General features: G+C 56.5%; 2 protein-coding genes across 3 annotated transcripts in view; one reads left to right on the top strand and one right to left on the bottom strand.

The window, feature by feature from the left end:
* Positions 1 to 12,997, top strand: part of ANAPC1 (anaphase promoting complex subunit 1) — a 274,849-nt gene that overhangs the window by 49,642 nt on the left and 212,210 nt on the right. The window lies entirely within an intron of this gene.
* Positions 1,493 to 4,866, bottom strand: FOXA2 (forkhead box A2). 2 transcript variants are annotated; one of them, XM_065739375.1, is made up of 3 exons: positions 4,766 to 4,866; positions 4,011 to 4,080; positions 1,493 to 3,486 (listed from the first exon to the last, which is right to left on the bottom strand). In XM_065739375.1, the coding sequence occupies exons 2-3, from the start codon at positions 4,077 to 4,079 to the stop codon at positions 2,239 to 2,241; spliced, it is 1,317 nt and encodes a 438-aa protein (XP_065595447.1). In that variant the 5' UTR covers position 4,080; positions 4,766 to 4,866; the 3' UTR covers positions 1,493 to 2,238. The 2 variants fall into 2 exon arrangements, with proteins under 2 accessions (XP_065595447.1, XP_065595445.1); XM_065739373.1 differs by lacking the exon at positions 4,766 to 4,866 and having other exon boundaries at positions 4,011 to 4,342.

Here is a 12,997-nt window from a genome sequence, read left to right as displayed (position 1 = left end):
TATTTTACCAAGATATCGATCAGCTTTATAAAATTCAGTTAAGCACAATGGCTCAAAAGGAGAAGCGGGAGGGGGGGGGTGGGGGGGGGGGGGAAAGCGGAGGGGGGGTTGGAGGGGGGGGAAGGAAAGGGACGCAATATAATATCTGTGTAAATTTACTGAAGTATGACGTGGTGTTGAAAGTTTACCCTCCTGGAATTTGGATCTAGATTTCTCCCCCCCCCCCCCCCCCGCTTCCTTTTTTTTTTCCTTTTTTTTTTTTTGTTGTTTACTGACTTTGTTTATTCACAGCTCACGGTTGCTTAAACCGGCAGAGGCAGAATGCACTTGCAGGAAGACGGGGTGTGCTGCCCGGGGTTGGGGGAAGAGAAAAAAGAGCAAAAGGGTGCAAAGATAGAAGGGAGAGAGCGGCCCTTTGCATTTTTTACCCTTTTTCCTTTTTTTCCCCCCCTCTCACGTTTCGGAGGGCGGCAGGAGGGAAACTCCAATAATGAAATCATAGCGAAAAAAAAAAAAAAAAGAAAGAAAGAGGGAAAAAGCCGATCATAATTGACCAAGAGCTGATCGCGGAGCGGGCCCCGAGTGCCACCTTTGGTTCCCTCTCCGGATCGACCGGTGCCGCGTCCCCAAAGCGGTGTCACCCCGCGCCCGTGCTCCGTCCCCGCGGGAGTCTTTTATGTGCTAATGAAACACATTGCATGCCTCGCTTCACAACGTGTGTGTCCTTGCCGTATAGAGACAGACAGATTGCTGCCTGGATCCCCGGTTTTTTTTTTTTTTGGGAGGGTTTTTTTTTTCATTGTTTTTCCTTTCTTTTTTTCTTCCTCCCCCCCCCCACTCCCCGGCTCCCTGTCCCCTTTTCTCTTATCCGCAGACAAAGCGGAATTTTAAGAAGGATTTGAATGTTATTTTGGAAAGCAACATCTACGATGGCCGTAAACGCGTGGGAAAAACAAGTGGTTGTGAAAATGGGCACGGAGCGTTTCACGGGGGAAGAAATGACAACATCTCCCCGGGACGGGTTGCTCTGCCCGGGCCGTGGGGCTGAGAGCGGCCCGAAGGGCTTTAGGGCAGAAAGAAGCAGCGCTCCTCCGGCCGCACCACTCCAGGCGGGGCAGTCCTCCCGACCCCCCCACCCCCCCGCACACACGGTTAATACCGTTCGGGCTCTTCTCTTAGCGGCCTCAGCCGTGCGCTTCGCTCCATCCCCCATCCCCCCCCGCCTCGACGGCGGAGCGAGCTCAGCCGCGCATCCCCGCTGCCCACCGTCCCATCTCCGCCGTGGGCTACGGGGACCCCTCTCCGAGTCGACTTTTCGCCGTTGACCCCCCTCAGCCTTCCCCCGGGGTGGGTGCGCTTCGCTCAGTCCCTCCGAGGGCACCGGGAGGGAGAAAGGGGCCGGGAGCGGCACGGCCGCACCGTCGGGGCCGCACGGCCGGGGGAGGAGGGCGAATCCCGGCAGAACAGAGATGCAGGGGGAAAAAAACCGCCAATAACACTTTAATAGAGTTCTGTGGCAACCTGGCTAGTCGCTACCAGAATACACATTTATAAGCCATAAATAAAGCATACAGAAACGATAAATTAATCAGATCCAAGTAGTTTACTCTCCCGGTAACATCAAGCATTTGTTTCAATTACAACGATCTATCCTGACTTCTTCTTTTTTTTTTTTTTTCTTTTTCCTCTTTTTTTTTTTCCGTTTTCTTTTTTTTTTTTTTCCCCTCCCCCTTTGTACAATTTTACAAGACTTTCGGTCCTCCGATTCCAAACTCGCACGGATTTCCCACCGAACGAGGGCTTCGTTTTGTTTGCGTCCGTTTTTTGTCTCTCTCTCTCTCTTTTTTTTTTTTTTTCCTCTTTTCCTCATCGCTTCCACACAAAAAAATAGATATATTTAAGACCTCCTTGCAACGACGACAACGAAAAAAATAATAATAATAAACCAGCCCCAACAGAAAACTCCCTCTCCCCTACACCCCACCCCCCACACCAAACCGAACCACCCCGCAAGGCAAAACGAGGGGACTGCGGGGTCAGGGTTAGGGTTAGGGTTAGGGGGCGGCACGCAAGGTGCCCCCACTGCTCCCCGAGTGGATGCAACCACCTGGAGCCAGTGGAGAGCAAAACAAAAAATAGATAGATAGCTATATGGGTAGGTACCGTGCTCGGCAGCGTTCACAGTCCATCACGCTGCTAGGGGACCGCGCGGGGCACGGGGGCTTTCCCCCTTCGCCTTTAGGAGGAGTTCATGATGGGCCGGGAATACACACCTTGGTAGTAAGAAGTCTCTCCGGCCAAAGGGGAGGACTCCAATGGGTTTTTGTTCGTTACGGGCCCCATGGCCAGGCTGGCGGGCACAGGCGAGGCGTAGCCCGAGTAGTGCATCACCTGCTCGTAGGCCTTGAGGTCCATTTTGTGCGAGGGGTGGTGGTGGTGGTGCGGGTGGTGGTGGTGCTGCTGCTCGGAGGACGACATCAGGTTGTTGATGGAGAAAGGGTGGTTGAAGGCGTAGTGGTGCTCGGGCTTGAGGTGGGCGTCGTGGGGCAGCCCGGCGTGCGGCGGGGCCAGCAGGTGCTGCGCCGGAGAGGCCGCCGACGGCTCCCCGGGGCTCGGCCCCGCCGCCGCACCCTTCAGCTCGGCCAGGGCACGCTTGTGGTCCCGGCACGGTGAAGCGCTAGCCGGCGACTCAGCCCCCGCCGAGCCCTCGGAGCCCCCCGAGGAGCTGCCCTCCCCCAGGGGTTGGCTGGGGGGCTGCCCCGGCCCCTTCTTGCCCCCGCCGCCGTCCTTGGTTGCCAACTGCTTCTCACACTTGAAGCGCTTCTGGCGCCGCAGGTAGCAGCCGTTCTCAAACATGTTGCCCGAGTCGGGGTGCAGCGTCCAGAAGGAGCCTTTGCCCGGCTTGTCCGGGGAGCGGGGCACCTTGAGGAAGCAGTCGTTGAAGGAGAGCGAGTGGCGGATGCTGTTCTGCCAGCGCTGCTGGTTCTGGCGGTAGAAGGGGAAGAGGTCCATGATCCATTGGTAGATCTCGCTCAGCGTCAGCATCTTGTTGGGCGACTGCTGGATGGCCATGGTGATGAGCGAGATGTAGGAGTAGGGTGGCTTGGCATGCGTGTAGCTCCGCCGGTAGGTCTTGGGGTCCCGCGAGCGGTTGAGGTTGGACTGCCCGTAGATGGGGCTCATGGAATTCATGTTGGTGTAGGGGGCCAGGGCGTTCATAGAGCCCGCTTGGCCTCCCATGGGGCTCATGCTGGGGCTCAGGTGGGCACCCATCCCCGCCACACCAGCCGAACCCATGCCGGCCATGGCCCCCGCTCCTGGGGACATGCCAGCGAGTGAAGGGCTCATGCCCGTGTTGGCATAGGACATGTTCATGGAGGTGGCTGCCGTCATGTTGGCTGTGGTGCTCATGGCCGACATGGTCATGTATGTGTTCATGCTGTTCATGCCCAGCCCTGCGTTCATGTTGCTCACCGAGGAGTAGCTCTGCAGGGACAAGCGAGAAACATAAGGGAGATTTTGGGGGGTTGGAAACGAGAGCGGTTCCCAAATAGGGCACCCCAAGCTGAGCCCGAGGGAGTCCCCACAGCCCCAGAGCTGAGGGGTGGGAAGGGTTAAACCCCCGGGGGGCATCGGGGGAGGTGAGGGGTATTGCAAAAAAATTAAAAAAAAAAGACCGAATTTAGATATTGAAAAAGTCGGGGTCGCAGCAAGCTCGGCAGATCCTAGCTGGAGGAAAAGGGACAGCCCCACGAGAAGGGAGAAAAATACCTTGGAGGGGGGGGAGGTAATGGGGGGGGGGGGGAAAGGGGGGGTAGGGGAAAGGAAAAAATGCGAATCGCTGCCTGGCAGCTCTGCTTGCTCCCGGGGGGTGCCCGGTCCCACTGCCCCCACATCCCCCCCACTGTCCCCCGGGCCGCGGTTCAGCTCCTCGAGAATATTTGGTGACAAAGTTGTGGTTTCCCCCAGATCCCCGGCGCGGGGAGTGGGCCGCCCGGCTCCCCCCTTACCTCGGGCTCCCCGTAGTAGTTGCTCCAGTCCGTGTGCTCATGGCCTTCCATTTTCACCGCTCCCAGCATACTGGAAGTGGAGTGCATGGCAGTTTAAAATTTAACAGACACAACAAACGACGACGCAGAGAGAGAGAGAGAGAGAGAGAGGGAGCGATCCAAAAAAAAAAAAAAAGAAAAGTCGCCAGCCCTCCCTCCCCTCTGCCGCTCTCCCTCCGTCGGAGCCGCTGGAGGAGGAGGAAGAGGAGGGAGGGAGGAAGGGAGGGGGCACCGCCGGGGCCGGGGTTTTTTTTCGCCGCCGCTCCTTGGGTGGGTTTCCGCAGCGCTTCGCGGCGAAGAGTCGCCCGGAGGCGATGGAGGAGCCGGAGGAGGAGGAGGAGGAGGAGGAGGAGGAGGAGGGAGGAGGGAGGAAGAAGAGGAGGAGGGAGGAAGAGGAGTACAAGTGCTGCAGTGACGTGGGTGCCCGAGTGATATAGCACGGAGCTGCCGGGCGAGCCTCCAATCCCCAGGTCCTCGGCTGCCCATTTGAATAATCAGCTCACACCTAGGCGGGAGCGGCTGCTCCGCGGCCCCCGACCCGCACCCCGGCGCGGCTCCCGGAACCCCCCCGCGTCTCCCCCCTCCCCCCGCAACGGGAGGGGTCCTACTGGACCCCCTTTCCAGCTGCACTCCGACGGGAGGTGTCCCCGCGCAAAGCCCAAAGACGGCGGCCTCCGCTTCCCCCCGACGGCCGCAGCCCCCCGAGCCTCACGCACCTTTCTCCCCGCGGCTGCTCGGCCTCAGGCCGCCTTCCTCCCGGCCGTGGCCCGGCTCTGCCTCATGCCTTCCCGCGGCTCTGCCTCAGGTACCTACAACAATTTCGTAACTAAAACAAACAGGAAGGGCAGGGGAAGGCGGGAGCTGGGAGAGGGGAGCGCGGCGGGGCCGGGCTCTGCGCCGTCGGGGGACACGCAGCCCGAGCGGGGCCCGGTGGGCGCCGTCGGGGCAGCGCCGCTCCGCGCCCGCGGACAGAGCCACGGATGCTGCTCGAAGGTGGCCGTCGGGGAGCGGCTGCCTCCGTCCCTCCCTCCTTCTTTCCCTCCTTCCAGAAAGGAAGCGCAGCCCTCTCCCAGTGCCCGACACCTCCCGGCCCCGCAGTATTCCACCCCCACCCCCGCCCCGTGGGGGGGGGGGGACACCGGAGCTGCCGCCCTCCCTGTGCCATGCGCCCTGTACCTACCTGCCTGGGCACCAGGCGGGGCAGCGCGGCACCGACCTTTTCCCTCGGTTATTTATTTGGGTTCTCTGCTGGCATTAACCCCAGCACCGCTCGACGAGGTTAGAGGGAGCTTTTAAACATTAACACAAACCCAGCAGCCGAGGGGCTTCGCCGGAGGGCTTTTCCCCTCGCCCCAACGCCCTCGGGAGCTGTCTCCAAACGAAACCGGCTCCTATCGCGATAGCCGCGGCGATAGAAGCAGCCCGCCTCCTCCTGCCCATATTTAGGGGAGCTGTGGGCTGGCTGAGGGAGATCCCAGGGGGGCTGCCCTCAGGGCGGGGACGCGCCGGGAAAAGGGGGATTTGCCCCAAAACAGGGGGGAAGAAAGGTGGGGGGCGGGAGGCTGGGAAGGGCTGTCCTGAGGTCTAAGAGCGGTGGCGCGGCGCCCCCTGTCGCCTGCTGTCCCCAGACCCGGAGGGCCGGGGGGTGGAGGGGCACCCCGCCTGCCCCCGGGGGTCCCCCCCGACGTGCATCACCCGGGAGGAGACGTGCTGGGCAAGGTCGAGCCCTCCCGCTGTACCAGCACCGTGTGGTCCTAAATGTGAGCCCCGTTATCATCCCACAGGGCCCTCCATCTCCTGTCCCTTATTTCACAAGTCAGCCTTCCATGCCGCTTCCCTTGGGCAGCCCAATAAGATTAGTATCTTAAGAGAGCACGAAAAGAAGCCATAAAGTATATAGTCTTGCCTCGCAGAGAAACATTCTTTTAAATACCCAAGATGATAGAAATTGAAAATGTTCGTCGGCGCCTTGTTTAAACATACCCACTTTGGGCTCTGGAGGAACACACCGGCCATTTAAAAATGACTTCTTCTCTTTAATATTTAAGTGATATTTATTTTAAATTTAATTTTTAAATTACATTTCTATTTGCATTGGGAGCCACGATTGGAGGAGCCGGCATTCCCTTCCCGGAGGCAGGAGCCAGCAGCTGGGCCACCCTGGGCAGCATCTGCCACCATCCTCGGCCACCTCCACCTGGTGATGGTGACAAGTGCATGTCCTGTTCTTCTCCTGGCTCATGGGAGTTGGATGAAGGCATTTCTCTGCAAATTAAAATAAAAAAAAATATCTCCCCCCCCCCCAGTCCATCCTCCCCTTGTACCTTATTCTTGACAACAAACAGGGTAATTATCTCCCTTCTACTGATAATTATCATAATTAATCCAATATAATGAACACTCCCAATTGCCCTGCTGTTTCAGACTAAATGCGGTGGCCTTTTGTTGTTGTTGTTGTTGTTGTCTTTTTTTCCCCTTGTAGCTGAGGAACTGCAAGACAGGAGCTACCCACAGTGCAGAAGCATTTTAGTAACAGGAAGGAGAAAGAGCTCGCATCATGGCAGTGGATGGTGGCACTTTCTCTTATAAAATTCCTGGAAGCAACCGGAGGGCTCTGCGGGGCTCAGGGTATCCTGAACTACTCTCACTCAGTCAGGAAAACAGTCCCTGGGGTCATTGTTATCATTGACATCGGTGACGTCCCGAATTGTAGGGATCCTCCCGTCTCCATGAGCTGCCCACCCAGCCAAGCTGGCCATCAGCCACAGCCCCGCAGGCAACGATGACAATCACACTCCGCTGCATTGACTTAACTATTTGATGAATTCTCCTTTCCTAATTAGATTCAACATTCAATGGGGATTCTTAATTCATACGAAGATGTTTTCCAAGTCTTTAACAAGTCTAACGGAAGGCGAATCGGGAGTAAAAGTAGTGATCTTAATCTAACTCACAGCCCAAGGAGATGCTGTGTTTTGAATGCTGGGACCCCTGTGGCAGCAGACACTGGTGGAAAGTGTTTTGTTGTCACCTAACTGAGAAAATACCAGGAAATGCCTCCTGTCCATATAGAGGTCATAGATCACAGAATTGCTTGAGTTGGAAGGGACCTTGAACAGCCATCTGGTCCAACCCCCTGCACTGAACAGGGACACCCACAGCTCCATCAGTGCTCAGAGCCCCATCCAGCCTGACCTTGAGTGTGTGATCCTTAAGGAAAAGATCTAGATGCTCATCAACGTGGTCCCAACACAGGCCTAAAAGCAGAGGGAAGAACTCCATTGTCACCCATGGAAAACATCTGGAAGTGAAACCTTTGAGGGATCCTCCACATGTACTGCCTCCTGCACTTATTTTTCCTAGGGTTCCAGCACAAATCCAGTTGGCATGGAGCAGACCTAGTGTCATGCCTCATCTGCACACGTCCCCATGGCTGCCGGCCTGACCTGGCCGCTGTCGCTATTTTTGCCATCTTCAGGTGTTATTTTTGCATCCCTCTCCGCTCTCTAATTATTCAAGGCACTGAGCTGCTGTACCACAAGGTGCCATAAAGCACTGGAAATGCTCAAAGGATGCACCTGGGGAAAGGATGTCACCCAGGACAGGGAGTAGGGGACAGCTCAGTGGCACCTTGGGGTGCTTGAGGACACCAGGGGACAAGGAACCCACGCACAACCCATGGACAGGGATGATGCCTTCTGGAAGGACTCCACAGCAAAATCACCTGGCCGCCCAAAGTGTTCAGGCTGTGGCTGCTGTTAGGGGAAATAGGTTTTTTTTTTAATGTTTAATGATCAGTTGCTGAAAACTGAAATGCCTTTGGTTTTACAATAAGAAAACAAACAGAAAGATTGAATGTGGATACTCCTCCCAAACAGCCCTGCTTTAAAACCTCCCTGTTATTTTCTGACAAAACCCCTTTCTGCTGGAGAGCACCCAGCAGCAGACGGCACGGCGGGAGGAAGCAGCAGCTTTCAGTGCTAAATGGGGGCAAAACAGCCCTCACCATGCTGCTGCAGGTCACCTCCATCACGTTGGACCCCACGGGGTGTGAGGTGCTTGGGCAATGTGGGATGGCACAGGCTGCCCAGGGAGTGGTGGGGTCACCATCCCTGGAGGTGTTCAAGAACACTGAGGGATGTGGTCAGTGAGCACGGTGGGGTGGGCTGGGGTTGGACTTGGTCATCTTAGAGGTCTTTCCCAACCTCAGTACTTCTATGATTCTATGCTCAGGCAGTGAGGGATGCTGGGGTGATGAAGGATGCTCGGGAGATATGGGATGCTTGGGTGATACGTGATGCTGCTCCTGCGTGCTGAGCAGATCAAACCCCTCACAGGCTGAGCGCCTGCCTGACGGACATTTATAGCCCTCTGAGTCATTACCAGCCTTGTTTAAACCAGTTCTACCTGGCCAAGACCTTTAAAATAGCCTCATTTATCCCGAAAGGCTGCTGGGGTATAAATAGCAGGGCGAACCGATCGCAGAGCACCGAGCATGGGGAGCAGGGCAGCATGCGTGGCTCACAGCCCGGCTGGCACCCCCAGTGTGTCCCCATCCCCGCGGTGCTGGGACAGCCCCCAGGGACCCCTTCCCCATTGGGATGTGGCACAGCAGCTCTTGGGAACGCTGTGTCCCTGGCAGTGCTACTGGCAACGCAGCCAGAGCGGAGATTTCTGCTCCCAAAAACACGGAGCTGCCTGGGGCTGGGAGCCCGTCTGTGCGCCTGCGGTTTTGTGACCACTAATAGCAGCCCTGTGCCCTGCAGGATCACCCCATAAATCTGGCGTGGGTCAGACGCGGGCACACAAGCTCGGTTCTGTTTAATTAGCACAAAACTGCAGCAGTGATGGGGTGGGGGGAGATTTGGGTCTCAGATGGGTACCCCGTGCTCTAGCAGATCCCACTGCCAGGTGAAAATCTCCAGCTCCAGCTGTAGGATTGCCATAACTTTGACCAAACAAGCTTTTATCTGACTCAGTAATCCCTTCTTTTTTTTTCCTCAGGACACCTGCTCGGGGCGGTGCTCTGCCTGGAAGCGCCCGCCCTCCCCGGGGGACCTCTCCCCCTAAAAATAACCCATCCCTCCCCGCAGCATCCCCGGCCCTTTTGGGGGAGCACAGCCTCAACAGTGTCCCCGTAGCATGTCCCAGGCAGCAGGCTGCTAAATAAAGCACATCCCAGGAGCCAGTGGAAAGCTCCCCTCCAAACATTTCTCTCCCCTTGCTCTGATCTTTTCCTTTTTCTTTTCGCAGAGGAAACATTGCCCAGATCAACACATGCCCGAGGAGTGATTTTACACGGGTAGGACGGCGCTTGCTGCCTGCTGGAAAAACTTCCAATCAGCAGCATTCACAAGCTGGGTTTATTTTTCGCAGTTTTCTGAGTTGGGTTTTGTTTCGGTGCCAGAGTAAAGAGCTGGAGGTACATATTTCAGCCCGACCTGCAACACCCTCGTCATCGCCGGATTTGAGCGAGGAGCGGGCTGTGACCTACATTTGCAGCCCAGCCTGCATTGGGGTCCCCAACCCCCCCCCCCAGCATCGCCCCACTTCGCTTTATGGGGTTTCTCATGGGGTCGACGCTCACCCATTGCAAACGCTCTGCCCCAAACATCAATCCCGAGCATCCTCCAAAGCCTCGAAGCGGGGGTGCGGGGCTGGAACAAAATTACCCAGAGCTTTTAAAAGCTCTCCCACCTTCGTCTCCGCTCTTCCTCCGGGTAGGTGTCCCGGCGGCGGCAGAACAAGACGCCTACAGAGGGCTGCTGGAAGCTGTCGGGCCGGAATACACTGGGAGGCCTTTTTGCCTGGAAACTATTTCCTACCCGCAGGCTGCGGTGGCAGCAAGCATTCCTGCGAGGGTTGGCAGGCGGGCGGCGAGCCCCGGCCCGCGGCACGGCACTGATGTCCCCACCACAAAGCTCTTTTATGCTCGTGGGATTGGGGTTTGTTTTCTCCGAGGGGAGACGCGCGGCGTGCCGACGGTGAGCGGGGCGAAGCGTCGCCTCCCCTTGTTTCACGGGGTGAGCGCAGGGAAAAAAGAGAGGTTTGTTGCAGAGAGACCCGAGCCGGAGCTGTTGGGGAGCAAAAACAGCCCATTAAAGTCAAGGCTGCGGCTGTAAATCAATAGAGCTGCTGCTATTTCCATCTGCCGGGCGAGGAGTGGGGCAGTGCCCACGTGTCCCACGCCATGGGATGCGTCCCCTGCCAGGGGACGTTGGCAGCACGAGGTGGGACCCCCAGCAGCTGTGGGTCCTGACGAGCCGTGGGGCAGTACCCCGAGCCAAACTGCCCCATAGGGTCTGGATGTTTTTCCCAAAGCCCCAAAAATGTGAATGAAGATCCGTGATTGATCGAGGTGAACGAAGAGCTGTGATTGAAGGGATGTGATTTTTGGTTGTTGTTCGTTTCCCTTTCCTATAAACATGCAGGCAAGCCGATATGGTTGGAGGGGGTGGGGGGGGAAGAGATCAGGAAGAAAGTTTGGCGGCCCCATCGCCTCGTGATTCAATCTGTGAGCAGGAGACAGAGCTCCTCATTGAATGGTGACGGGGACGCGGGGCCGCCTGGCAGCTCGTCAGCGTGCAGCCAGCGCCGGGCCCTTATCTCCCTGATACACATCTGCCGGGCGCACAGCCTTGTCCATCGCTACGTGGAGCACGGCTGATACTCTCGGCTTTACGCTTCCTGCTTGCCTACAGGGATGCCCGTGCGGCACCCAAAAATCGTCCTTTACGCAGGGGGAAATTAAGAAAATAAATAAGATAAAGCGACAACACCCGCAGCCCACCGCTGTCCCCTTTCTCTCCAGGGCATTTCCCCCGCTTGGGGCATTTCCTCTGCTCGGAGCGCTTCCCGCAGCACACCGCTGCTCCCCTGCTGATTTGTGCCGTCTGCGGGAGAGCAGCGGGATCCGGCCGCGCATCGGTGCAGTGCAGTTGCCCCTTCGCTGCTTGAACCTCCCCCCCCACCCCGGTTTCCAGGCCTCGCAGGTGCCGGCAGCCCTCGCATTAACACCTCATCAGCTTCCCGGGGTCCAGAGCAAACACAGCCTGCCCGGCGAGGAAATGCCCGCGGCCTTGAGATGCTTGATGCCCGGTGTTTCCTGCCTCCTCGTCCTCGGGTGGGCAAACAGCACCTGGGCGGGCGGGGGAGGGCACGGATGTGGATTCAGGAAGCGGCCCCCCCGTACCCCCACCATGCACATGTTAATGGCACCCCGTGGCACCGGGCTATTAATTATTCCCACCGGCGGTACCCGCTGCAGCGGGGGAGCTTCCCCTCTGCTTCCCACGCCGAAGGGGTTTCTCCCCCCCGGGAGGAAGCTCCCCGCTGTCGCTGCTGGGGGGCCGGCATTGATTCGCGTCGTTGCTCGTTGTAAAGGTGAAAAGGAACACCGTCTTTAGAAATAAATAGAGGCCAGCTCGCCATCTGAACTTATCAAGACGGAGAGATGGCAGTCTCGGAAAGGAGAAAACAAATAAATTTGGCGGCCGACTCACTGAGCGACGCTCCGGTTATCTCCGAGTCACAGCCTCCGCATCTCCGGAGCCGGGAGATAGCATCGCAAGGCACCCGGCTCTCCGCAGTGATGCGATCACGAACAATCCCGAACCCGGCTCCGGGCAGATAAACCCTTTTCTTGTCTCTGAGATGCTTAGATCAGCTCCTGCTCTGCCGAGCGTCGGCAGGTATCCCCGGCCCTGGGCTCCTTGTTTGACTGAAATAATTTTATTTGAATACAATATGCTATTTCAACAGTTTTAAGTTGCATGTGATTATTTAAGATGGATTCAGTTTTAATTTAATCAGTTTAATGGGATTTTATGTTTTTAGATATAGCACTTCCAAATTGTCTGATTAACTTTTCAGAATCAATACGCTTAACAGCAAAGCATACAATTACACAGGCAAATGATCTCCGCCGTGGCCAGCGCACCAGTGATGGCATAGCTCCAGCTTGGGTGCTGATCTGATCCACTGGGATTGCCCATCCCCTGTGCCAGCCCCGGTGGCAGGGCAGGGGAGCAGCGTGGAAGGGATGCTGAAATGCCTGAATGATGGGATGTTGAGTTTTGGGGATGCTGGAACGTTGGGATGCGGGATGTTGGGATGTCAGGGTGTTGGGATGCAGAAATAGTGGGAGGTTGGGATGTCAGGACGTTGGGATGCAGAGATGCTGGGATGCTGGAACGTTGGGATGCGGGATGTTGGGATGTCAGGACGTCGGGATGCAGAGATGCTGGGATGCTGGGATGTTTGGATGCAGGAATACAGGGATGCTGAGGTGAATGCTGGCATGTTGGAATGCTGGCTTGCTGGAACGCAGAGGTAGTGGGATGCTGGGACATTGGGATGTTGGGAAGCTGGATGCTGGGATGTTGAAGCAAGGCTCCCAACTGCTCCTTTTTGCCTCACACATCCTTTTTTTTTTTTTTTTCATCTGCAACAGCAAGTAATGCCTGAGATATCCAGGCTGGGCTTGCATCAGTGGCAGCATCGCTCCAGGAGGTGACAGGCATCCTCTCACCCCTCCCTGCCCCGTCCAGCCTCCAGCTCTCAATTTATTCCCCCATCCTCCTGCCTTATGTCAAGTTGCATAATTTTTGAACTTGCATACTTGAAAAATTCTTTTAGAAATGTCAAGGTGACTGGCGTATTAAAAATGAGCCAGAGCAAACAGGAATGACATTATTTTAATTCTTTCAGTGCCAGGTCATTTTTTTTCTGTAATAACATAGCTCAGATAGCAGCCTCTCGCCCCTTGCATCATCCTCCCGTTGCTTGCTTGTTGTTTCCATCTGCCAGATAAAAAGGCAGTGGGAGGAAGAAAAGCCACCGCTGCCATGGAAAACCCTTTCACAGAGATTTTTGAGGGATTTATAAGCCCTCCAAAGCCACCAAAACGTGGCAGGGTTCTGGAGAGCCCACTGCACGCAACCCAGGCA

This window comes from Cyrtonyx montezumae, unplaced genomic scaffold (genome assembly GCF_038088225.1).
Source record: "Cyrtonyx montezumae isolate F1298 unplaced genomic scaffold, pur_monq_1.0 scaffold_24, whole genome shotgun sequence".
NCBI lineage: Eukaryota > Metazoa > Chordata > Aves > Galliformes > Odontophoridae > Cyrtonyx > Cyrtonyx montezumae.
This window is presented reverse-complemented; position numbering and strand designations above follow the sequence as displayed.

Excerpts from the sequence above, each read along its gene's own strand:
- FOXA2 (XM_065739373.1), bottom strand. The coding sequence starts at position 4,097 with ATGCACTCCACTTCCAGTATGCTGGGAGCGGTGAAAATGGAAGGCCAT. Across the intron at positions 3,487-4,010 it reads ACTACTACGGGGAGCCCGAG|AGCTACTCCTCGGTGAGCAA; the intron begins GTAAGGGGGGAG and ends TTGTCCCTGCAG.